Source organism: Chelon labrosus (assembly GCF_963514085.1).
Source record: "Chelon labrosus genome assembly, chromosome: 3".
NCBI classification, from domain to species: domain Eukaryota; kingdom Metazoa; phylum Chordata; class Actinopteri; order Mugiliformes; family Mugilidae; genus Chelon; species Chelon labrosus.
Window position 1 is genome coordinate 3,578,162 of NC_140339.1, and position 23,328 is coordinate 3,601,489.

At 44.0% G+C, this 23,328-nt stretch overlaps 1 protein-coding gene across 1 annotated transcript in view; it reads right to left on the bottom strand.

Annotated features, from left to right (window-relative positions):
- Positions 1–996: 996 nt before the first annotated feature.
- The window catches only part of otog (otogelin), a gene marked incomplete at its 5' end in the record, with an annotated part of 59,909 nt that continues 37,577 nt past the window's right edge, over positions 997–23,328 (bottom strand). Inside the window, 26 exons of the mRNA XM_084541873.1 lie at positions 997–2,200; positions 2,335–2,414; positions 4,938–4,983; positions 5,838–5,957; positions 6,624–6,728; positions 7,300–7,478; positions 7,679–7,754; positions 8,275–8,315; positions 8,391–8,489; positions 8,859–8,960; positions 9,038–9,142; positions 9,935–10,039; positions 10,130–10,339; positions 11,022–11,210; positions 11,438–11,576; positions 11,658–11,878; positions 12,439–12,625; positions 12,718–12,807; positions 12,884–13,035; positions 13,132–13,309; positions 13,900–16,616; positions 17,171–17,250; positions 17,439–17,556; positions 18,011–18,289; positions 22,275–22,442; positions 22,874–22,900. Coding sequence (XP_084397999.1) covers positions 2,000–2,200; positions 2,335–2,414; positions 4,938–4,983; positions 5,838–5,957; positions 6,624–6,728; positions 7,300–7,478; positions 7,679–7,754; positions 8,275–8,315; positions 8,391–8,489; positions 8,859–8,960; positions 9,038–9,142; positions 9,935–10,039; positions 10,130–10,339; positions 11,022–11,210; positions 11,438–11,576; positions 11,658–11,878; positions 12,439–12,625; positions 12,718–12,807; positions 12,884–13,035; positions 13,132–13,309; positions 13,900–16,616; positions 17,171–17,250; positions 17,439–17,556; positions 18,011–18,289; positions 22,275–22,442; positions 22,874–22,900 — 6,014 coding nt within the window. The 3' untranslated portion in view covers positions 997–1,999. The remainder of the gene's footprint in view (positions 2,201–2,334; positions 2,415–4,937; positions 4,984–5,837; positions 5,958–6,623; positions 6,729–7,299; positions 7,479–7,678; positions 7,755–8,274; positions 8,316–8,390; positions 8,490–8,858; positions 8,961–9,037; positions 9,143–9,934; positions 10,040–10,129; positions 10,340–11,021; positions 11,211–11,437; positions 11,577–11,657; positions 11,879–12,438; positions 12,626–12,717; positions 12,808–12,883; positions 13,036–13,131; positions 13,310–13,899; positions 16,617–17,170; positions 17,251–17,438; positions 17,557–18,010; positions 18,290–22,274; positions 22,443–22,873; positions 22,901–23,328) is intronic.

Consider the following 23,328-nt stretch of genomic DNA (forward strand, 5'->3'; position numbering starts at 1 on the left):
ACAAGTTCAGCTTCAGCGTCCAGATGGCTCTAGGAATCTAGGAAGAGCTACAAACCATCGTACAGAGCTAGCCTCTCCTATAATGCTTGTGAATTTGAATGTTCAGATGAGATCAATATGGAAAATGAGAAGAGGTTTCTTTGGTTAACCAATCAGAGTGATCTCTCTGAGCAACTCATTCCACCTCTGATTCAACATGTAGAATCGGCCACATGTGGTGACTAGTGTGGGACTCAGTGTAAGAACGAGGACCACAGACGCTCACCAATGACCCTGACCTGAAATTTGAGGGAACTGTGCAGAAAGTTTTAATAATCAGAGCAAACAGCGTTTCAGTTTTTCCAAAAGAAATATTTATTGAAAATGCAAATGTACATTTGTATGATACAAATCGTCTTGAACTCGACTATCCAGGAGGGTTTTGTTGGTAACACACAGAGAAACGAGCAACTATCGTACACCACCACGCTCTCCTGATCTTTTCTTTCAGACTTCCTGGTTGAGTTTCTTTGTTCTGGGCCCAACGCCTCTCGTTTTCTTTTTTTTTGTTTGTTTTTGTGTTTATGAGAACGGCTGTGCTCTATCAAACTCCATAAATAAATAAAGTGCTGCACGTACAGCCGGATTTAAATCAGTCAGTAAACCTCACTAGCGTTGATTATAGGAAGTATATTTCACATCGCTGAACATACACGTTATTGTCGTCTCTCTAACAGTGACTCATCTAAAAAAAAAAAAAATCTGATATTGCAAATTATTTTAAGAAGGTAGAAATTATTTACAAAAACAAGGCACAGCATGAGGAATTCTGGGTAAATTATGGATCTTAAAACAGGACGATGATGATGATGATGATGATGATGGTCTGAACTGAAGTGAGTAGACTCATTTTAAAGAACTGTTTTTAAATGTATTTTTGAGAAAACAACAGACCTCAGTGAATATTTCCTTTCCTCTGCAGGCCCCGGTGGGGGGAGGTGGGGGGTGGCAGTAACGCAGAGAGTTTAACCCCATCGGATCTGGATTTGGGATAAGAAATAAATCTGCTGGAGCTGCAGCTAAGTGCTACCAATAAACCCCTATTAACATGTTCTGTTTTGGTAAATATGAACCGAATGCAGAAGAGTTTCTCTAGCGTTTAGATCTTAAGCCTTTAGAGGAGCACGGTTTGCAGGAATATAGCAATGCAAGACATTTGTTTGATGCTTTTTCACATTTCACGATGAAGTGATGCAATTTTGGACTTTTTAACAAAAACTATTTGTGGTGGAAAGTTGGTCTGGAGTCTCTCTGTTGGGTGATGATATTGCCGGGCCAATCAAATCGTTCAGGGCGGGGCTTTATGTGGTGATGGACAGAAGAGTAACAGTAGTCATGTGAGCGCCATGGAGTTGAACTGGTTTACAACTAAAAGGCTCTGATTGGCTGGAAGATTATTCAGTTTATAGTCATTAGTTTTGTCCTTAGTGCTCTTTTTGTAGAAGAGGACTTTTGCATAAAAATAAAGGATAAAGATTGTATTGCTTTATCATTACTTAAACTGTTAAGGACGGATGTTTAATGGCCTCTATGAACATCATATATTCTTTCAGGGAACAACCACAGAAATCTGAAATATTGATAGATTAATTAAAGAATTAACTTTTCATAAATAACAAAAGATGTCTCTAGTCTGTTTGTTACCTCTATGTTTCTCTGGGAAAGTAAATATCAAAGGTCAAATGTCATCTTAATGGTCCTGCAGATTTGCGGCTCTGCCCGAGGGGAAAAAAAAAAAATCTGCTCGTCTGCTCTGCAGTACCACCTCCCTGCCAGCAGAGGCACCAGAACATCTCACTGAGAGATAATTCACTGCCAGCCTTAAACATTCTGCATCAGTCCTGTCAATCACAGCTCAGCATCCCTCCATTTATCCCTCTGCTATCATTCTAAATCATTCTGTGTCTGTCTCTGTGTGTGGGTGTGTGGTGTGTGGGTGTAGTTTGTGTGTGTGTGCTGGTTAGGACCACTGGCAGGAGCAGTCGGTGGGCTCCTGGATGGTGTAGCTGACCCAGGTTGCGTTGCCGCTGCAGTAGAGCTGCACCGAGCGCCGCTGCAGCCCCGTCTCCCTGCAGCACTTGCAGAAGCGAGCGTACGTGTTGATGTTGTAGTTGTAGATGCTGGCAGACGGACACTTCCCGTCACACGACACGATGTTCACCTGCAGGACAAAGGCGGTCAGTACGGAAGCTGACGGGGCAGTAAAACAAACCAAGGCTCCCTTCAGAGTCTGGGAAACAGAAGTTAAAGGTGGAGATGTCCACACAGATCCCAGGAAGAACCACTAACACTCACCGGCCTGTTGCTGCGGCAGTCGCTTTTCCTGATCGTCATCCTCACCGTCACCTTCTGACACGACTTTCCGTCTTCCTTACCTGTTAGCACGACAACAAACACAGAAAAACACTGGAGCAAAGGTAACACGAAACACCCTGGAACACAACGTCAGAACGTGTGGAGCAAACACCACAGAAGAAGGTGATGGCAGAAGGAAGTAAAGGACTGAGGCTGTCAATCACGTGGAAGCAGTTTTAGAGTTAAGAAAATGGAAGAGATAAACTCAGTGAAAAACTTGGAAAGGACAAATGAGACAGAGCAAAATAATTCTAAAAAGAGGAAAAGAAAAAAAAAGTGCCATCATGCATTTATCCTGCAACATGAAATACCTCCAAACAAAACTGATTCAACATTTGCAAAATAAAACCAGAAACACACACAGAGCGTGAACTTATAAGATGCTATGTGTGGCATTTCCTCATTTTAACAGAAGCACGTCATTGATTTCACTCATGAGCACTTTCTTCTTCTTTTGGTGCCGTGAGAGAATACCTCTGAAACTGACATCAGACGCTTTGACGACACAAGTAAATATGAAATGAAATATAAAATATGAGCCCTCCAGCAGCTTGTGTCATTGACCTTGCGTTTTAAAAATGCAGCTCTGCAAAGTTTTCTTCTTCTATTCACCTAACCTTTATTAAAACTCTAAACGGCGGCACGACATGTTGCACCAGCTGCTGGTTAGTGCCAGGTAGATGCCCTCACAAGTTGCGCGCTTCGCCCTTTTGACTATTGTTGAATTAGCTGGGAGTTAGGCGGAGTCAGGCAAGATGGAGGCGACCGGAGACGCCACACTGAGCTTCAAAACTGCTCTGTGACGTTTGTCTATCTTTTTGTAAAGTAAATGAACAGGTCCAGTTCAGGTTTAGACTCTGTGACTGCATTCGTGGGTCATAGTTGAGCTTTTTCCTTCTTCAATCCACGGGTTTATTCTGAATCTTTTTATTGTTTCTTTTACTTCATGCCCATAGCTCTACCCCGCAGGTATGGTGGGAGATGCAAAACACACGGCAGAAGCTACAACCCTGAGAGCGTCGTCTGATCTGAAAACTGGCTGGATTTTAAAAACCACAGAGGAGAGCTGCACACAAAAGCAAAGATGTGAATAAATATTAAAATACGGTGGAAATATAACAGATCTCTGGATCTCTGAATCGAATTAGGAAATCAGTAGCGACTCTTAGTCTAAGAGGCTAAAAAGGCTGGGACTAGGAGGCTGCAGAAACAGATAACAAGCGGCGTCATTCATGTTAGAACAAAGTAAAATCTATTAAAAAATTCAAGGTTCTCCATGCACGCCTAATTATTGATGCATAGCAGGATAAATCACCTGCACTGAATGAATTAGCTGCTGCTTTATTGATGCATTGTGTTAGTTTAAAGCTGCTGTCTGCACATTCTCTCTTTTCTCTCAATAAATCCTGACACCAGGTCCGAAACGCGCGACGACTTTCATTGTTTTCTCATATAAACGCCACACGTAGCATCTCCAGTTTGCCAAACAGCTCCCCCTGCAGGGCTGCAGCCGTAGCGCAGCGGCGTGCAGGTCGTCTACGGCGGCTACGTCCCCGACACCAGCCCACATCTGTTATCTACTGACGCATGCAGACGTCTAAGAGCCCGACTACTGGGCCACTACCAACAGTACATTGTTGGCAATCAACAATGCACTGCCCAGACAGTGCTAAATGGGGAAAGAGTTGTGTACATGTACGTGGTCCACAGGGAGGGGGACGGGTAAAATTTTCTGTCCACTCAAGTGTCGCATCATTTATTTATTTCTTTTTTTTTAAGCCAAGATAATACTTTTGTGTCCCTGCCTCCTCGCTAATTACAATGCTTCTCCATGCAACATCTGCAAAATGATGTTTCAGTTGCATGTGTTTTCCTGAAATGAGGCAGCAGCTGAGTGGACTTTTCTACACATGGTTTGTAGCCAGACTTTGGGGCTTCCTGTGTGTTTTATCTTTTTTTTTTATGGTTATTTGGAGGGAGTACATTGTTGAATATCAACAATGGCACTGACAAGCCTTGTTGTTGTTATTGCTGTTGTTGTGGTACCTCTTTCACAGTTTGTGTTAACTGTGGGAGTCAATGGGCTAACGGGGAAGGGGAACAGAGGGAATCCAGTACCTGGTGGGATTGGTACATGATGGTAAGCTGCAGCACATAAAACCACAAACCCGCTTGCACATCATCAGATGCTTTTCAGTGACTGTTACTTCATTTCATATCATTTTGACAAAAAGGTTTTCTGTCTCGGTTTCTTAACAGACAACACTGGAGATTCACTGAAAAGCACACTGACAGATTTCTCTAATCTCAATAAACAGCAGACAAATGTAAAAGGGAAAAAATAAAATAAAAACAGCAGCTGGGATCCAGACACGGGCCAATTCAGACAATTTTTCTTTTTTTGACTGAAACAAACAAACTGAAGGGCAAACATGTCGGAGGACATGTTGAGCGGCAGGTGAGGGGCGCTCTTCAGTGTCAGCTGCAGCCTACGGCTCTACGCTAACTACGGGACTGCTGCTACGATCAGAGCAGATACTCACATGTCTTGCAGCATCCGTCCATGTAACTTACGACTGTTCCACCGATCTGAGAGCAGACGAGAGTAGAAGGGTTACAACAGAAATGAAGAAAAGTTGGTTCAGTGTGTGGGCTTCATGGTGGGTAGTTAAATCTAGTTGCCAGATTGGAAAAGACAGCGTTTAGGTTTTCTGCTTCTGCTGCACGGAACAATGTCAAACTTTAAAGCTCCCTGAAGGTTTGTCTGTGTGCAAATGTTGCACCCGAGGCATTTCTGTGTCGTAAAAGAGATCTAAACCTGGTTAAATAAAGGACAAATTAAATTAAATTAAAAAAATATATAATTTATATTTAAGTCTCTTTGCATCTTTTCTGTCCTTTTCCAAAGTCAGCTCATGCCTCGTGCTGTTCTCTAAGAATAAACCTTTCAAACATGAATCGTACTTTTAATCTGTTTGTTTCAGCTTTGCAATGGCTCAAAAATAACGAGCTGAAACAAAAGGAAACTGGACGTGTAGAGTTTCATGAAGATGTTTCATCCAAGTCTTCGGTTTTAAAGGACTGGTGGAGGAGTCGGGGTTTAAATCGGAACATCTTTGGGTGTTGTCCATCAGAAACTCACATGTTTTTTTCTATACCATGACCTGGATGACTGAGAACCTTCACAGACTCCTTCGTAATGACTAGGAATCAACCATGAGGCCAAACTCTCAGGTTAAGAAACAAGGCTGTGCAGCATTGACAGAAAATCTCTTTTCCCTGTGAGAAGTCATTTCTATATAAAACACACAGATAAAGGTTAAATGTGTTCATATCTCTATCATATAATGGTACTACTGAGACACACAGTGAGAGAGAACGTCATTAGGAAACACAAACGCTCAAAGTGAAGCTCGGTTTGTGACACGGTTCTCATTTCTGACCTTCGTACACTCCGTCTCGTTGAAGGGGGGGCAGCTGAAGGAGTAGGAGATGAGCGTGGGTCCGGACAGAGTGTCTGCGCAGTCGAACTTCATGCAGTCAGACACCCAGGACCTCCCTGGCTGAAAACATCCACAACGTGAACTCTTACACTCAGGAGGACGAATAAAAACAGACAAGTTTATGGTTCAGTAAATGTAACTGATGCTTAATCCTAGCCACAAGAGATATATTTTACATTTCCACTCAGGTTCCCCACCTGAGATTATTTCTTAAATCCTATTCGTACAGGCTAGTTTTACCTGGGGACCTCTAGTAACTTGTGATAATTGCTGAGGTCATCAGTGATCTCGATCCTTTGCAAATTGGCCTCTTTTCACATAATTATAAAGGCTGTGTTATGAATCAGAGTTTGGACATTTGTTTGGGTGGTCCGCTGGTAAAGCAACTGTAGAGACTACCCTCTGTAAGGGCTCAGGTCGGTCCGTTTGTTCCAGGACGGAGTGTGAAATGATCTGAGGGATGAACACTCCTGGTTTAGGTGTGAAAGTCACCCTACAGTGCAAAAACTGAACTCTAACTAAGATGAAATATCTTAAATCAAGGCCAGATATGTTCGATTTTGTTTCCCAACATAATTCTTCCTACAAGTAAATCTTTGTGTTTTTTCATGTGAGCATTACAGAATTAGGATTATCTGATTGAAACAACAGCTTGTATGAGACACATTAATATCCCGTATAAATTCGTTTTATTTGTTATTCAGATACATTTACATCTTTTCCTACCTTATAGAGACCAACCGTCCCGTTCTCGTGCTCGTAGAGGCAGGAAATGTTCCTACAGACGCCGCAGCACGTCGACTGGTCTTTGGGAGGCACGTAGATCTGGTTCTGAAACACACACCAAACAGTCAACATTACTTCTGTTAATATTCATTCATTTTCTGAAACCACTTGTCCTGTGAAGGGTCGAGGGGGGGTGAGAGGCGGAAGTACACCCTGGACAGGTCTCCAGTCTATCCCAGGGCTAACACAGAGAGACAGACAACCATTCACACTCACACCTACGGTCAATTTAGAATCACATATGAACCTAACCAGCATGTCTTTGGACGGTGGGAGGAAGCTGGAGAACCTGGAGAGAACCCACGCAGACACAGGGAGAACATGCAAACTCCACACAGAAAGGAACCAGTCGGCCATGATGGATTAGAACCCAGAACCTTCTTAGGAATGTTTTGATTCTGATTCTAGACAGACTTAATGCCTCCAACTGCTCCTGGAGGCCATGGCTCCTCTTTTGTTCTCTGCAGATTTTACTGATAGAAACTCTTCTAAGGACACGTGTGTGTTTATAGCAGTGAGGGAACTATAAGAGATTCCCTCCTGTGATGCATGCCCAAAATATCATCACTGTTACGGTGTGTGTGTGTGTGTGTGGGGGGGGGGGGGGGGGTCTCACCGGCTGGCAGTGGGCGGAGCAGTTGATGCTGGAGGTGCGCAGCAGGTGGAAGCCGCTCGCCGGGTCGAGGCTGCGGCTGCACTGCCTGCTGTGACACAAGCCGTCGTCTCCGTGCTCCACCAGAGTCTGTCCCGGCCGCAGCACGCCCCGATCTCCAAACACACACACCGCCTCGCGCACTGAACACACACACACACAAGGTGAAAAGGTCAGAGGTCACGGGAGTAAAGCTTGCAGCTTGGATCTTTCTGATTAATTTAGTAGCTATAAACTGACAGCTAGGAGCTTTGAATTTTCAGAGCATCTTGTTACTCTTCTAATATAAGTATGCTAGAGTTTGTTGTCTTGTGCTAGCTTGAGGTTCCCCAGCAGAACCCACCACACTTGTATCTCTTGCAGGCGCACTGGTTCTGTGGGTCGGACAGAAAGGCCCGGTCCAGCTGGGCGGCCTCTCCCTGCAGAAAACACAGAGAACCAGAGTCACGTGAACACAGAAATAAGGAGGAGACATGAAGGCTACCACGGACACATACACCAATCAGCCAGAACATTATGACCACTGACAGCAGAAGTAAATAACATTGACCATCTTGTGACAGTTCAGTGTTCTGCTGGGAAACTTCTGGACCTGGCATTCATCGGTGTGGATATTACTTAGACATGTAGCACCCACCTAGACCAGACCAGGCACCCCCACCTCATAGCAATGGCACTCCCCTCACCCTCAGAAGGCCCATGTCCATTCTCTGATGAGTCACCACAAGGGAGACCTGCACAATATTAGGAAGGTGGTCATAATGTTATGCCTGATCAGTGTATGCACAGAGAGTCCCATGAGTTACACAGGGAACAAGGGACACAAATGCACACAGAACCCACAGACACTCAGCTACACTCTGTCTGTTCAGGTGGTGTAGTCAGGATGCAGTTTGTTTTTAACGAAACAGAGACTGATCATTAAACCTGAGGACGTACCAGGCCACATTTCGGGGAAGCGATCTTTTCACAGGAACACTCTGAAAACAGAAAAACACCGTTCATGTCACTGTGTGTGAGGATTTAAATGTGTTCCTGTGTTTTGTGAGTCGTACCGCATGTTTTGTTTGGACAGCAGCGGCTCGGAGTGGACACGGAAACCACCGACATCCCGACAGGACAGCTGAGCTGAGGACACCTGTAGGGCTCACACACTGCACACACACACACACAGTAACACACACAATTAATTATGCATTAATATCTCAAGTATCCAGCAAATTTAAATTTTCACAAACTGAAAATCTAGTTCTTTCTGTCTTTACTGGACTGATTACTGTATTTATTTGCTGCATATACAGTAGTTCTTATTCCTAGCATGTGTTTATGTGTGTTATAAATCTAATTAAGACTGTTTTAACATTAATAAAGTGGTAGAATTTGAGCCATACAATATCACTAAAAGCATTGATAGTAGAAATAATACGTGAATTTAAGAGAGCAAGAGGGATAACTGGTGTTAACAAGACAGAGGAGTTCATCTAACTCTAAACTAAGTGTGGCTGTCTGTGTGCTCCTCTGACCACACTGGTAGGCCGGGCAGCAGCGGTCCGTGGTGTTGCTGTCGACGGTCAGAATCTCGCCGTCCTGGCAGACGGGAGGCGTCTCCGGACAGGAGGAGCAAACTGCAGGAAACGACACACTCCCTGTTAACCACAACTTTACATTCACTTAAATGACTTAAATCAGTTTTCAAACTCACTGCAGATGTGGGCCAGGCAGCAGCTGCCGTCGGCTCTGGTGGCAATCAGAGTCTGGTCGTCTCTGCAGGTGGGAACGTCCGACTCGCAGAGCTCGGGGTCACACTCTGTGACACGGAAACAAGAAAAGATTTAAGACCAAGTATGAAGTTATAGCAATGTTCAGTTAGCTTAGCTTAGAGGGACAGATCCAGCCCTGTCTGTATAGAATATACAAAAAATACACCAATCAGTGTCATGAGATTGACTTTTGAACATTTTGTATAATCCTGTTTAGGTTTTTTGTGTGTGTTTCCTGTTGTGTTTTTTGAAAGTTTCTTCCTTCATGTTTTGCTTTACTTCCTGTCCATGTTTTCCCTCCTTTTAAACTTTTGACTTTTAAAGCTAAGCTTTTGAGCACTTTTGAAAACTTAGAGAAGGTTTTAGACACCGCATTAATCTGCGTAAAGTCTTGCAGGCTGATCAGTATTTTCTGCTTGCTTGTTTACCTTGCACAGAGTGTGTATTTGGCCTCCTATGTGTTAGAAAATGTTATGTATGTTCAAGTACTTTTGTAGAAATACAGGTTAATGTTACAAGCTGCACTCGTTTCACTATTATTGTAATTCGAGCGTTAGGTGAAATGTTTATAGTGTGAACTGTTCTGGTTTTGATGCATTTGATGTATTTTTTCCTGAAGTCTACAAAGAGACATAAATTGACTTTGTGTTTCAGTGATGTCCATGAAATTATTCCCAATGTCAAAATAAATACAACTTGTTGATCGATGCTTGCGTTATTTCCTGTAGAGTTTAGTTATCACTCTGCACAGTCATTTAAAAACCATGCATCTGCACCAAAGCCTGGATGTTATGGTATTAATACATGTGATGGTAATGCCCAATGAGTGCAAACCTCACCACAAACATAGTCCGGACAGCAGGAGTCCAGTCTGTAGTACGAAACTAGCTTCTCCCCATATCTACACTCAGGCGGCAGATGGTCACACAGACTCTGGTTACACACTGTGGAGTCAGAAATCACATCATTTCATTACCAGTTTATGGTTGGACATATTTTGGTTGGACATATTTCGGGAACCCTCGATGCCTCACCGCAGACTTTGTGCGGGCAGCAGCTGGTGTCGTCTGCGAGGCTGATGATCATCTCTCCGACTCGTCGGCACACGGGCGACGCCACGCTGGAGCAGTTGTACTCCACGGGGACGATGGTGTCGTTGTCGCAGCGGTACATGCAGCAGGCGTCCTTCGAGCCCTTCCAGACCTCACCGTGTGCACGGGGAACGCCGCCGCTGTCGGTGCAGGCTACAATAACACACGCAATTTATTATTTTACAACGACACAGAAATGCTGATATATCAAACTAGAACTCAGCACATGTGTTAATAAAAGCCACAAAAACAATTTACTTGAACAACGTTTCTAAAGTGAGGAGTCCAGAAGTCCAACTTGTGGAGAACACACCACAGAAACTAGGGCCACAGACGGTGCAACATAGGAGAACGGTTGACTTTATGTGTATGAGCCCATAAAGAACTTTCTTCAGAACTCAAAGACTTAGGAGTCCTGCAACAGATGATCTTAACATCATGGGGTGTGTCTGAAGAGATGTCCAAGATGTTTGGAAAAGCATACCTGCTACGTAGCCTGTACACCAAGGAGAACCCTAACCCTAAATTTGGAGTCAACTAACTTTATTTTTAAATGCACTGTGCCGAATCATTTGCACAGTATTGTACAAATCATTTCAGGCTGTCTAAGCAATCTAATGTCTTCATACTTAAATTCACAACGCTGATTTTGAGATCTGGCTGGAAAGACGCCATTTGGATTTCATTGTGTGAAAAAAATAACCTTTGCAAGCAACTAGATAGTGCTACAACCAATCTTCTCCCAAATGATTTGATTGGCCCGGCAGATCTTTGCTGGAGCACAATCAGTTCCCAACAGAGAGACTCCAGACCAACAGGTAAACTGAGCTCTTACCGCATTTGTCAGGTGGGATGCAGAGAGCAGAGTATGGCCGATGCAGGAGTGTTCCCTCGGGGCACACGCAGCCTTCGGTCAGGCCTGAACACTGGTCCGGGTCTGAATCAAAGTCGTGGTTGGGGCAGGACTGAGACGTGCAGGCCGGCAGACAGGCCTGATACCTCAGAGCGTCGGGACACGCAAAAGCTGCAGGAGGAGATAAAGACGTCACTGAATAGAATGAAACTTTCCTTCAAAAAGAAAACGGCTGGATTAATCGTGACTTGATGTATTTTAATCAGTGTTTGGTTTGTTCGTTCCCTTCTCTCGGGTAACTTCTGCTTTACACCAAGATGTTTATTCTGAAGTGTTTGCCTCCAAAAGCAGCTATCGGTGTCTGTGAGTGTCATATTAACGGCTGGCGAAAATCTTACGGCAGTAATCTGGACTCCTCCACTCAATGCAGATATTGAATTTGTGGCAAGAAGCCACATAAGCAGCCAGAGCCACACACTGGTTGTTGACGTACTCTGCATCTCGGACCCAAACCTCACAAAACGTGCTGGGTGGGACCTGAAAACCAAGACAAAAACTACTCATTATATATGTTTGACTACATGCATGCACAAGAAAACTGGAGATGGGTGAACTCACAAAGGCGTGGCAAGGCATGAACTCGTGTTTCTCCAGCATGGCCAGGCAGCTGGAGCAGTCGCTGGTGGAGCAGTTCAGCTCGCGGCGGCGGCTGTGGCTGACGTAGCTGGTGGTGTTGGGAACCTGCCAGCTGTCGATGAACACAACCGGGTCCTCACGCACGCCCACTATGGTGCCGTTCGCCAAGGTCAGGTCATTGGTTGGGTCTCCATCACAGAAGCCTGGGGGAGGGGTTCACAACAACAAGACTCATTGGGGACCACATCACAATGAGCCTTCCTCCCACCTTCAATCCTCATCAGTTTGCTCATAGAGCAAACAGATCTATATATGACGCCATCCTCCTTTGCCCTCCCTTCAGCTCTGAGCCAATTAGAACTACCAGGCAACTATGTTACAGTGCTTTTTGTCGAATACCAGACGCATATGAAACTGGACTTTCCCGCCAAGCATTTTCTTTCAAACTGCCCTAAAACTACTTCCCTGTTACTATTTTGTCCATCACCACATTAAGCCCCACCCAAACAATTTGACTGGCCCAACAGATCTTTGCAGGAGCATAATCAGTTCCCAAAGGAGAGACTCCAGACCAACTTTCTGCCAACAAACAAATTGTAGGCGGGGAAAGTCTTTCTAGATGCTCCACCCTTTATCATTGAAAAACAAAAGCAGATAATCACTTTGGAAAATGGTGATTAGTGACTCATCTCTATGCAGTCAACCAGTTAAACGTTCATTGTTATGAAGGAGAGAGAAGAATGCATTAAAGTCTAGCTCTTACCACAGAGGCCCATGGTGGGAAGCTTGTTGCTGGAGCTGTCGGTGTCGATCACCATCATGCCGGTGCTGTGGTACCACTGCAGTTTGAGGCCGGCGGGGCTCCGGATCAGGTACATGTTGCCTGTGTCGTAGATCTCAAAGCCATACTTTTTGAATCGAGGTCTAGCGTACCGAGAGTTCACATAGAGCTGAAAGGAAAGAGTCATGCCATCAGACCTCCTGTTCTCAAGCTTTGATCAGACTAAAGTATGAAGAAGCATCAGACGAGAGCTTGTCTTACCCTCCTCTGCAGCCTGTTGATGATGATGTGGTTGGAGTTGTGGGTGATGTTGAGTGCAACCAGACACAGGTTGGTGAAATTCCAGATGAGCTGCAGAAAGAAAAACTGACAAATCAGCGACTTTTGCACAAAACATTTTAAATGAATCTGATGATGAGAGACTCACTGGGGACTCAGAGTCAGCGGGACACTCCTGAACCAGGACACTGACGGTCTCATTAGGTAGCTGGGTCACTATGTACGAGGCTGCCTTGTAGATGGCAACGCTGTTCCCATCAAATGTAATCACATTCAGATCAGGAAACACAGAGCACCGACCTGGATCATAAAGAAAAGAAAACATACACCTAAAGACAATAATCTGACAAATAAATTCAAATTTAATGAATCAACATTGAATCACATTTTGCTCACATGGACAGTCCCACTGAGGGCAGCACTTGTCTCCGTTGACCAGTACAGCAAAACCAAGCAGACCACAGTTCGGCGGCTCGGCGGTGAAGGGGCAGCTTTGGGATTTGTTGAACATGATTAGCTGGTTGTTGACGCAGATGTACTTTGTGCATTCGTCGACAATCTCTGCGTAAGGAGGCTGGGTGATAAAAAAATAAAAACACAAGAGTCACAAAGATGTTTACAAGCAGATTATTTTGGTTATCACTATAATTGTTAACTGTGAAATGTACAAAAAGTCTATATCAAGTGAGTCGAATACCTCTTGACGGTGGGAATGCACATCAAGGTTTCAAAAACTTTAAAGTTTACAGTGGCTGCTGCGCATTTGCTTGTTTTTTTTTTATTTGGAATTTTGGGTTTGAAAAGTTTTCTCCAAAGCTGTTTTTGTCAGCATATGTATGTAAATCAGTCAGAAACAACTTCAGACAATGAGAAAACATAGACTACAAATAAAGTCAAGAATGGACTTGTGTCAACCCCTTCTCATCCCATTCCCTCAACCTTTTTCATCCCATCCTCTCCGACCCTTTTCATCCCATCCTCTCGACCCTTTTTATCCTGTCCCCTCCAACACTTTTCATCCCATACCCTCGACCCCTTTCATCCCATCCCCTCAACCCTTTTCCCTTCAACCCATCTCAGCTCTCCATCTATTTCTCTCACATCCTGTCTACCAATGAAATTCTTTCAATTAAGGCGTGGTCTTTGTAAGTGAAATTAACCCACAGTGCACATTCTTGCTGGTGATACAGCCATAGTTGTCGTTTCCTCTGCTGTGTGTCGGGTTGTTTCCACTGTTGTGTAAGGAGATGGTGGTCCTGGAGGCGTTGTTGTTGCACCTGGACTGGTGTGATCGACTCTGATGGTTGTTTGCGTTGTGGAGGCTGGTGGGGGCAAAGTCGTAGCGGGGGTAGGGATATAGGGCTTCTGGGTGGTGATCGTCACACCAGGTATAGGTGTCACTGGTTGGGATGGTGACACATCAGGCTCTTTGGTGGTCCTCCCAGATGTGGTTAACTCTGTGGTGGTTGGTGTGGGGACTGCTGTAGATGCAGTGACTGTTGTCAGGGTAGGAACGGGCACCGAGGCGGTTGTGGTGGTCGGCAGGGGACTTGCAGTAGTTGTGGCGGTATGTTCGGTTGTGGTCGCTGTATCAACAGTGTCGGCAGATGTTGAGATGGTTGTGGAAGTCACTCCTGCCACAGTTGTTGTACCAGGACTTGGGGTGACAGTCGGTGGACCGATAGTGGTTGATCTGGTGGTTACTTCTGGAGGCCTTGTGGTTACGGTAACCCTGGCAGTGACTGGCCTGATGGGTAACCTCTCCGTGGACGTTATTCTGGGAGTAACTCTTGTTGTCACAGGAACTCTGGGTGTCGTCCTGAGAGTGGTCGTCTGTGTGAAAGCAGTAGTTGTTGTTGAAGGTGTAGCTCTAGAAGTGGACACCAGCCGGGTGGTGACTTTGTCCAGGATAGTCGTTGGCCTTGGAGGTGCTGCAGATGTAGTCATGTTGGACGGAGACCAAGATGGAGGAGACAAGGTTGTAGCCGTCGTTGACACCTGCACTCGGGCCGTCGGCGGATGTGTTGTCTCTGCGATCGGCTGAATGACGACAGGTCTGAGTGTGGTGGTAACAGCAGAGGGTGGCGCTCTTGTAGGTGATGTGGTGAGAAGCGTTTCGGGAGTACCAGGCACAGGCGGAGGTGGGGGTGTAACCAGTTTTCTGGTTGTAGTGGCTACAATTTCTGCAGTTGAGATTTCAGAAGGCGTTGTGGTTTGGGTAGTGGTGGTTGTGGCTGCAGCTGACGTTGCAGAGGTAACCGTCGGCTTTGGTGTGACCGGGAGTCGAGGTGCTTCAGTAGTTGTAGTGGAAGTGGCCACATGGATGACAGATTCAGAAGTGACCCCTGGTGTTGTCTTCATTGTGGGTTTGTAGATTTGTGTGGAGGTAGTCTCCCAATGGGGTGGACGCCATGGCTCAGAGGTCCGCTCTGTAGATGTGGAGCTCTCTGTTGTTGGTAGTGTCGCAGTAGTGGTTTCTGTAAGAGACACCGACGGTACAGTTGTTTTTGTTGTGACTAAAGGACCCGTAAACTCTGCTGATGTCTCTGGGACCTCTGGAGGTCTTGAAGTTGCAGTTGTAGGTGTGGTTCTCTCTGTTACAGGGATGGCTGCAGACCAGGAGGTTCTCTCAGTAGAAGTTGTGGAAATAGGAGATGTTGTGGTGTCTAAAATCTCTGGAGGTGGAGGTGCTGCTGTTGTTGGTGGTGGTGGTGGTATTTTAGACGTTGCAGATGTGGTCACTTTCTTTGTTGTGGTTCCCCAGTCTGTAGCAGCTGAGGTGGAGGTAGGTGGCGTGGATGAGGTTGGTGTAGAAGGGACGTGGGTTGTAGTGGTTAACTCGGGAACAGTCGTTGTAGAAGTTTTCAAGTCAGTAGAGACTGTGTGTAAAATGCTTTCTGTGGAAACAGCTGGTGTCTCTGGGCGCATGTGAGGTGTTGTTTTACTGGTAGTAAAAGGTGATACTGGTGTGACTGATTCTGTAGTCTTTACCAAAGTGACTTTTGGCAGAGGTACGGTTATTGTTTCCACAGAAGGAGATTTTGGGAAGGGTGAAGCTGTTGTGGAGGCTGTGCTTGGTAAAGCAGGAGGCATGGGTGTTGTTGTAGTTGTTCTGTACACTGTTACTGCCTTTGTGCTGGTGCCTGTGTATGCAGTGGTAGCTGTACTGGAAATTGTAGTCCTGTCTGTAAGAGCAGAAGTCTCTGAAACCAGAGAAGGACTCGGACTGGAAGTTGTCACAACTGGAGTAACCGCTGCTGAATGTGTTGTAGCCTCTGTGGTTTCTTTGGTGGGAAGCACCACAGTCGGAGTTCTGATTGTGGTTGGCCCCTCGACAGTGGTTGTGGTCGGTGTTGTAGTGGTCGGTGTTGTAGTGGTGGTGAATGGTGCGCGCGGAGTGCCAGTGGAGGCGGTGAGCCAGAACAGAGTCGTGAGGGCATAGGGTGCGACGCTCGTTTTGGTCGTGCTGCGACCAAATTGGCTGATAGTGAAGCTCAGCGGGCCGGTTGTTGTTGTATCTTCTACAGTGGTGGGTGGAGCTTCTGTCACTTTGACAGTAGTCGGTGGCTCCACCACCTCTGGCCTCACAACAGAGGGCACAGTTGGAGGAGGCGAGGGTTCTGCTGTTGTCACTGGTCGAGTCGTCTCATCTGGGGCAGGTGGCGCCATGGATGGGGTGGTGTGTACGTCCACAGCAGGAACAGTGGTGGTGACTTTAGGTGTAGGAGGAGTGTGTGGCGCTGCAGAGGACATGGAGGTGGTGGAGATGGTGGTGTGGAGTGGAGTGGTGGAGGCGGCGGTGCTCGTGGTGGTTGCAGACGTGACAGCTGCAGAGGTTAGCTGAGTTGTTACGGGCACCACACCAGCTGGAACTTTAATACCTGAAGACAGCAAATGACAAATGTGTCTGAGAAGCACTGAGCTCAACAGAGAAACAGTTCCCGGGTTTGTATCGCCTTGACAAGGAAAGAAATCAGTCTGAACTAAATCAAACATGTGTGAAGTTCCTGAACTTGCAGTCTTTGTCAAGGAAGGTGCGTCTTATAATATCTTATATTTATTGTTAAATGTTAAATCTTGTTTTGCCACTGAAATACACTCACTCGTCAAAATATTAGGTACACCAGTGAGAGAAACAGCATCATAACGGTTGTAATTCAACTGGATGATAATTTTGTAGGAAGTAGCTTGTGGTGCCTTTAAACTGGATTGAATTAAAAAGTTTTTTGCTATTTTGGCCTAAAAGAGGGTTGTCAAAATAACAGGAACACGTGTCGACACAAACACATCACAATTCAATGGTGCTACAAACCAGAGATTCCAAAATGAAACGACAGTTGAATGAAAACACTTCTCTGTGTTAATTTAAACTAATGCTGAATACCAGAACCTTCACGAAGAGAAGATTTAGTGCAGGGCTGGAGGAGATACTCACAATCTTCAACGTAGACACATCGACGAGTGACTTCATCCAGGACCATGTGAGGGGGGCAGACAGGAAGGCAGCCCTCCACCCTGTACACGGGACAACACACAAACTGTTCATCTACGAGACCAAATCAGAAAGATCAACTTGTATTCTGTTTTTAGATGAATACAGATGAAGAGAGACTAATTAAACTAATAAATCCATCTCAACAATTAACAAATTAAATAATAATAATAATTTAAAAAAAAAAAGGTCTGTGTTTAAAAGGTCTCACTGTGGGATGGTGACGCAGGCTTCAGCCGTCGGGTCGCTGCAGGTCTTGAAGCAGGGGCTGACGCAGGCGTCGTACCTCCACTGACATCGAGGACCCGGCGGGGTGTCTGGGCCGGGGCCTGGACAAAAACATTGAACTGATTTACTTAAAAACACTGGACAGTCTGTCACAATTAAAGTTTGAGATTGTTCTCTCGGAGGAACAAATTTGCAGCTATTAGACTATTATTAGACTCCTAAATTTAAATTGCAATGGTTTTAAAGATAGAAAACGAAATTAACCAGACAGGATCATTGACTGAAATAGTTTAAGTGGTACAGTTTTACTCGACCCAACTGAAAATAACTATTCATACAGTATTTATGTGTAATAAAAACTTGTCCAATGTGGCTTAAATTAAGAGAAAAAATATATATATAAATGTGCAGAATATCACATAACCAATCCAGGCTGTTTAAAAACAGTTTTTGTATGCATAGAGACGTCTATTAGCTGGAATTCCCCTTTTGTTTTTTAAAAATGAGACTGCAGCCTCAGTATCGATTGTTTTTTATGTGTCGTGTGCTGCTGACCTGTAAGTCTGAACAGCGTGGCCTTGCGGAAACTGTCGGTGTGTCTGTATTTGAGCAGGTGGAGACGGGACAGCGTGGCGTGCAGGAAGAAGCCGGGCTTCAGCTGGGACTCCAGCGAGTCGTAGCCCGGGGTCCAGGTGTTCCTGTGGAGGACGAAGGTGGCTCCGTCCAAGAACGCTTCGCTCTCCTCCCACTTGGCCATCCTCACCTGGCCGCTGGGGCTCACGTACAGGAAGTGGTTCGGTCTGTGGGCCGCCTCGAAGGAAACCCGCGACGTGTCTGTTGCAGAAGAGAATTACAAGATTAGTCAAGGAGAAGCTGAAGAGGCCGGAAGGCACTGTCTATTAGAGCTTGTCCATCAATGCCATAGTTAATTTATTTGAACATTTAACACCAGCCTGTTTCTTAGCACCAACTACATTCAGGTAGAGCTGCATTAACTGTATTATTATTTTAATGGCCAATGAAATTAAAGCAAAAAATTTAGTTTTGTTTAGGCGCTAATGTTACTTAAGGATTAATGTGTTTAACTCTGCAGGCACTGACGACTAAAACACCTCAGGAAACTCTTTCAACACATCAGTCTGAGTAATTAATGGTGCAGAATGTGTCTGAATTACTCCTGAAAGCGGTCCAGGTTGCAGCGGTATCTCAGCGCTCATACAGTCAGATCAGCTTGTTCCAGTCTTGGCTTGCTGACCGGCCTGCAGCTCAAGTTCCTATATTAGCATTTAGCAACCTGATCTCTGGGCCCTTCTGCTGCTGAAAGTCAAGGGAAAGTCCATCTCCTCCATCAGTGTTTTCACTGGCGCGCTCAAATCATTCCAAACAGTGTCAAAAGCAAAGGAAACAGTGGAAAGGGAGAGCGCCGGCTGGCTGCCTTTCACTGGAAGGTTCTCTTTAAAACTCTCTGATTAGCAGGAGGTGAAGTGAATGAGTCCGTTGAATGAAGCAGTGGTAAGTGGGAAATTTGCAGCTTGGGAATTCTTCAGACTCTTCACTACAAGAAGGCATTGGTTAATGTTTCTTTATTAACAGTAATTTAAATTATTTATTTTTCCTAGCAAACTATATTAAGGACTTTTCTTGGCTACATGCTGCATTTTAGCATCTTTCAGCTCATGGTTTTTGGTTTTCTGACCCAGCCATGGTCCATCCATCCATCTTCATCCATCATCCATCCATTTTCATCCATCTACCTACCCATCCATCCATTCATTTTCATCCATCCATCCATTTATATCCATCCATATACATATCCATCTTCATCTATCCATTTACATATCATCCATCCATCAACCATGCAAACAACCATCCATCCATCCATCCATCCATCCATCCATCCATCCATGGATCAGTCTATCAACTAGTGTTGCTTTCGTCAACGAAAACTATGACTAAATATTGTCGTCAACGAACCTTTATCACGTGACTAAAACGAGACGAGACGTAACGTAAATGCTGGTCATGCGACGATGACTATAATTAAATGTATAATGCAATATTGTTGACGAATAAAAACGAGACTAAATGTGGTTTACAAAATAAAAACTATGCTAAAATGTCTCTCCATTTTCGTTGACCAAAACGAGACGACACGAAATGTTACAACGTCATTTTGTCTTGTTTAGTCGCGTTATTATTATTATTTTGTAGTTTTTCTGTTTCCTGTGTCCAGAGAGCCCGTTTCTCTCGCAGGCGACGTCACTTCCTCAAGCTCCACTCGCGGCATTATTTAGAAGATGTAGCTGCTCCAGTGAGTCTGCGACTCTGCGTGAGTACTGAGTAGCGAGAGAACTGTGAGTAGGCTACTGAGTAGCGTGACAGAGAAAGGGAACGATGGCCGGCCAGCCGGGGGTCTTTGGTAGAAGAAGAAGAGAAGACATTTGGAAAAACTTTAAATACACCGAAGTGGAAAATAAAACCGAATGTCTTGTGGTGAAAGATAGGGAGAAGTGCGGCAAATAGTAAATAAATAGTAAAATAAATATGTTGTAAATTCAAATCAGCGTCTTCCGTGTCTGGAATGGATGTATTCTTGAGTCTATAAGGTAACAATAATATAATAAGAACCTTGTTTGAAATAGGTTTGGCTAAAAGAAAATTTTGGTTTTGTCTATACTACAAGGTAGGCTACTTATACTGTATTGACTGGGTTAAATAGAATTGCATTACTAAAAAGAGACTAAAATACAATTTTCATTGACTAAAACTAGACTAAATGTCATCAGTTTTCGTTGACTAAGACTAGACTAAATGTCATCAGTTTTCGTTGACTAAGACTAGACGAAAATGTCATCAGTTTTCGTCGACTAAAACTAGACGAAAATAGTCATGGATAATTCTGACTAAAATAAGACTAAAATGCTCAGACTTTTAGTTGACTGAAACTTGACTAGACTAAAAAGAGTATGAACATGACTAAAACTAATAAAAACTAAAATGACAGCTTGACACAAAGACTAGACTAAAACTAAAATTAAAACAGGCCGCCAAAAACAACACTACTATCAACCCATTCATCCATCCATCCATTTTCAACCATCCATCCATCCATTTCCATCCATCCATCAACCCATTCATCCATCCCTCCATCCATTTTCATTCATCCATGGATCAGTCTATCAACCCATTCATCCATCCATCCATTTTCAACCATCCATCCATCCATTTCCATCCATCCATCAACCCATTCATCCATCCCTCCATCCATTTTCATTCATCCATGGATCAGTCTATCAACCCATTCATCATCCATCCATCCATCCATCTTCATCAATCCATCCATTTTCAACCATCCATCCATCAATCCATGAACCATCCATGATTTTCTCAGTTCCATGGGGCATTTTAGTGTCTTGCCGTTTCTGTTTTTTCATTTTGGCGACACATTCATCCATCTACCCATCTATCCACTTTCATCCATCCATTTATCCATGATGTTTACCTCCACATGGCGCAAACATGTCTTCTGACTTCCATGGTGCATTTTAGCATCTTTCAGCTCATGGTTTTCAGATTTCTAACCCTTCTAGCCATTTTAATCCACTTCTGGTCACATGGGCAACAGGCCAAGCATTCCAGGTGTCCCTCTCCCTAGCAACACATCCTAGTGTCTCAAGAGGAATCCCAACGTGTTCCCAGGCCAGTCAAGTTATGCAATCCCTTAAGTGAATTCTGGGTCTACCCCAAGGTCTCCTCCCAGCTGGCCGTGCCCAGTAAATCTCCAGAGGGAGGAGCCTTTAGTTTTCTGACCCACAACTTGACTGTTCAGCTCTAGTTCACACTCATTGCTCTCGTTAAGGCCTTTCTACCTCCAGTCCAGGAAAAACAAAGGTCTCAGAGAGAAAAAAAGAACTTCTCAGCATTAAGACACTCTTTTTGAGACCAAATAATTTTTGTGGAGTAACCGAACTTTAACCAAAGAAGTGCCACATCAGAAAACAGTCACATTATTGTAAGTCAACAGCCTGGGTAAGAAGACTTGTAGTTAAACAGCTTCCTACTGGTACATATCGCCGACATTCAAGTTGCAGAGAGACCAGAATCTTAGTTTCCCTCTCATTCTGTTGACAGGAGAACATATCTCTGTCGTATATCTAATCTACACAACGATCAAACTTTCCCAAACCCCACTACAGAAGTTCCCTTTCATGCTCTGATACTACTGTACCCGGCATTAGTAAAGCAGAGGTGTCCTTTTTCCTACAGAGAAACTAAAGCGTAAATAAAAGTGTAAAATAAACCTATGAAGTCTCTCAGCTGACCACAGCGTTCCCACACACTCTCTATGACGCCGGATTAAAGGACATTTCTGCACACGGCACTGATTTCTTTATCACCTGTCATCCACAGACTTAGAAAACAAAGAAATATAAATCAAAACTTTACAAGAATCCAACTTTGTCAAATCAACAAATAGAAAAGAAATACTGTCTGCAAGTTATTACTACTTATGGATGCATATGAAGAAGAAATATCTGCAGAATATAATAGAACAAATAGGTTTTTAGGGCACTACCTTATATATACAGCAGATCCCTACTGCACGATTTTCCCTGTTTGTGTTCTCTGGGAGAAACTAAGACACATCGCTAAGCCAACCTTTGAGGACTATCAGTTTAAAACATTAAGGAACATGTCCCCCACTTTTTTACATTACCTCATTGTCCGATTCAAATATAATCTTTGTCAAAGCAAAACTGAAGGACAAGATTCCGGAAACAGGAGGTCCACCTAATTCAGAAAAGCCGAATTAACTCACCGTGCGGTCGAGCTCTGCTGAGGCCCGGCGTCATCATGAACTGCGAGAGGATGCCAGGCGAGCTGCCGTTGACCCTCTGCAGAAACACAGAGCCGCTGGACATGCTGGCTGCCAACGCTGCCGTCCGATCCCTGAAGGAAAAGAGCCTGAAGGGACCTTTACCCAGAACTGAAGACAGACGGTCAAGTTAGCGTAGCACAACGAATATCACAACAAATCACATTTATGATTGCATTGTTCCCGCATGCACTTCTTTACCATATGGAAATTAATTATCATTCTAAAATATGCTTAATAATGTAGTCCATCATACATTAAAATGTGCATTACAGAGATACATCATTGTCAGGGAGCAATGTTTCCACACCTAGATTTTGGTCAGATTCAAATGCCATTTGGCCATTTGGATAACCAAAGTACCCAAAAGATGTTTTAAACCCTTGAATCTGGCAACATAATACTACTGGTTCCCACTACAGGGGGCAATGTGCACAAAGCTCAACCTTCCACCATTTTATTTAACCTGTACATCATCAAATTCGACCGTTGTGCACATCGTAGAATCCATAAAAATACTGATATTTGAGAGATTGTCATACCTTTGTTGTAAAATTCGCAATCATACGCTGCAAAGAAAAAGAAGAGACTGATATAAGTACTGGGAATAGGAATAATAATAATAACGTTAAAGAAATATAAGTAAGATTATAAAGTGCTAATTAGTCTCACTTTGTAATGAATCTCATAATTTTTCAAAGCATCTTAACATAATTATAATAGATTTTCATTGGTGTACTTTATGTAATAATGTATAATCACGTGTGCAAATCCTAATAAATATGAACTTATATTGTCTTTTAATTGTCAGAAAAGTACAAGCATGTTTAAGATTAACTGGTAAAATGATATACACCATTAGTAAAAAGAAGCTACTGTTAGTTAGCTGTTGCAGAAAAGAACATGCGCAATAAAAGCAGGTGTAGGTACAGCAGGTGGGTCCATGCATTCCATGGCATTCAAAGTGTGCTTTTAAACTAAGAAACAAAAAATGAAA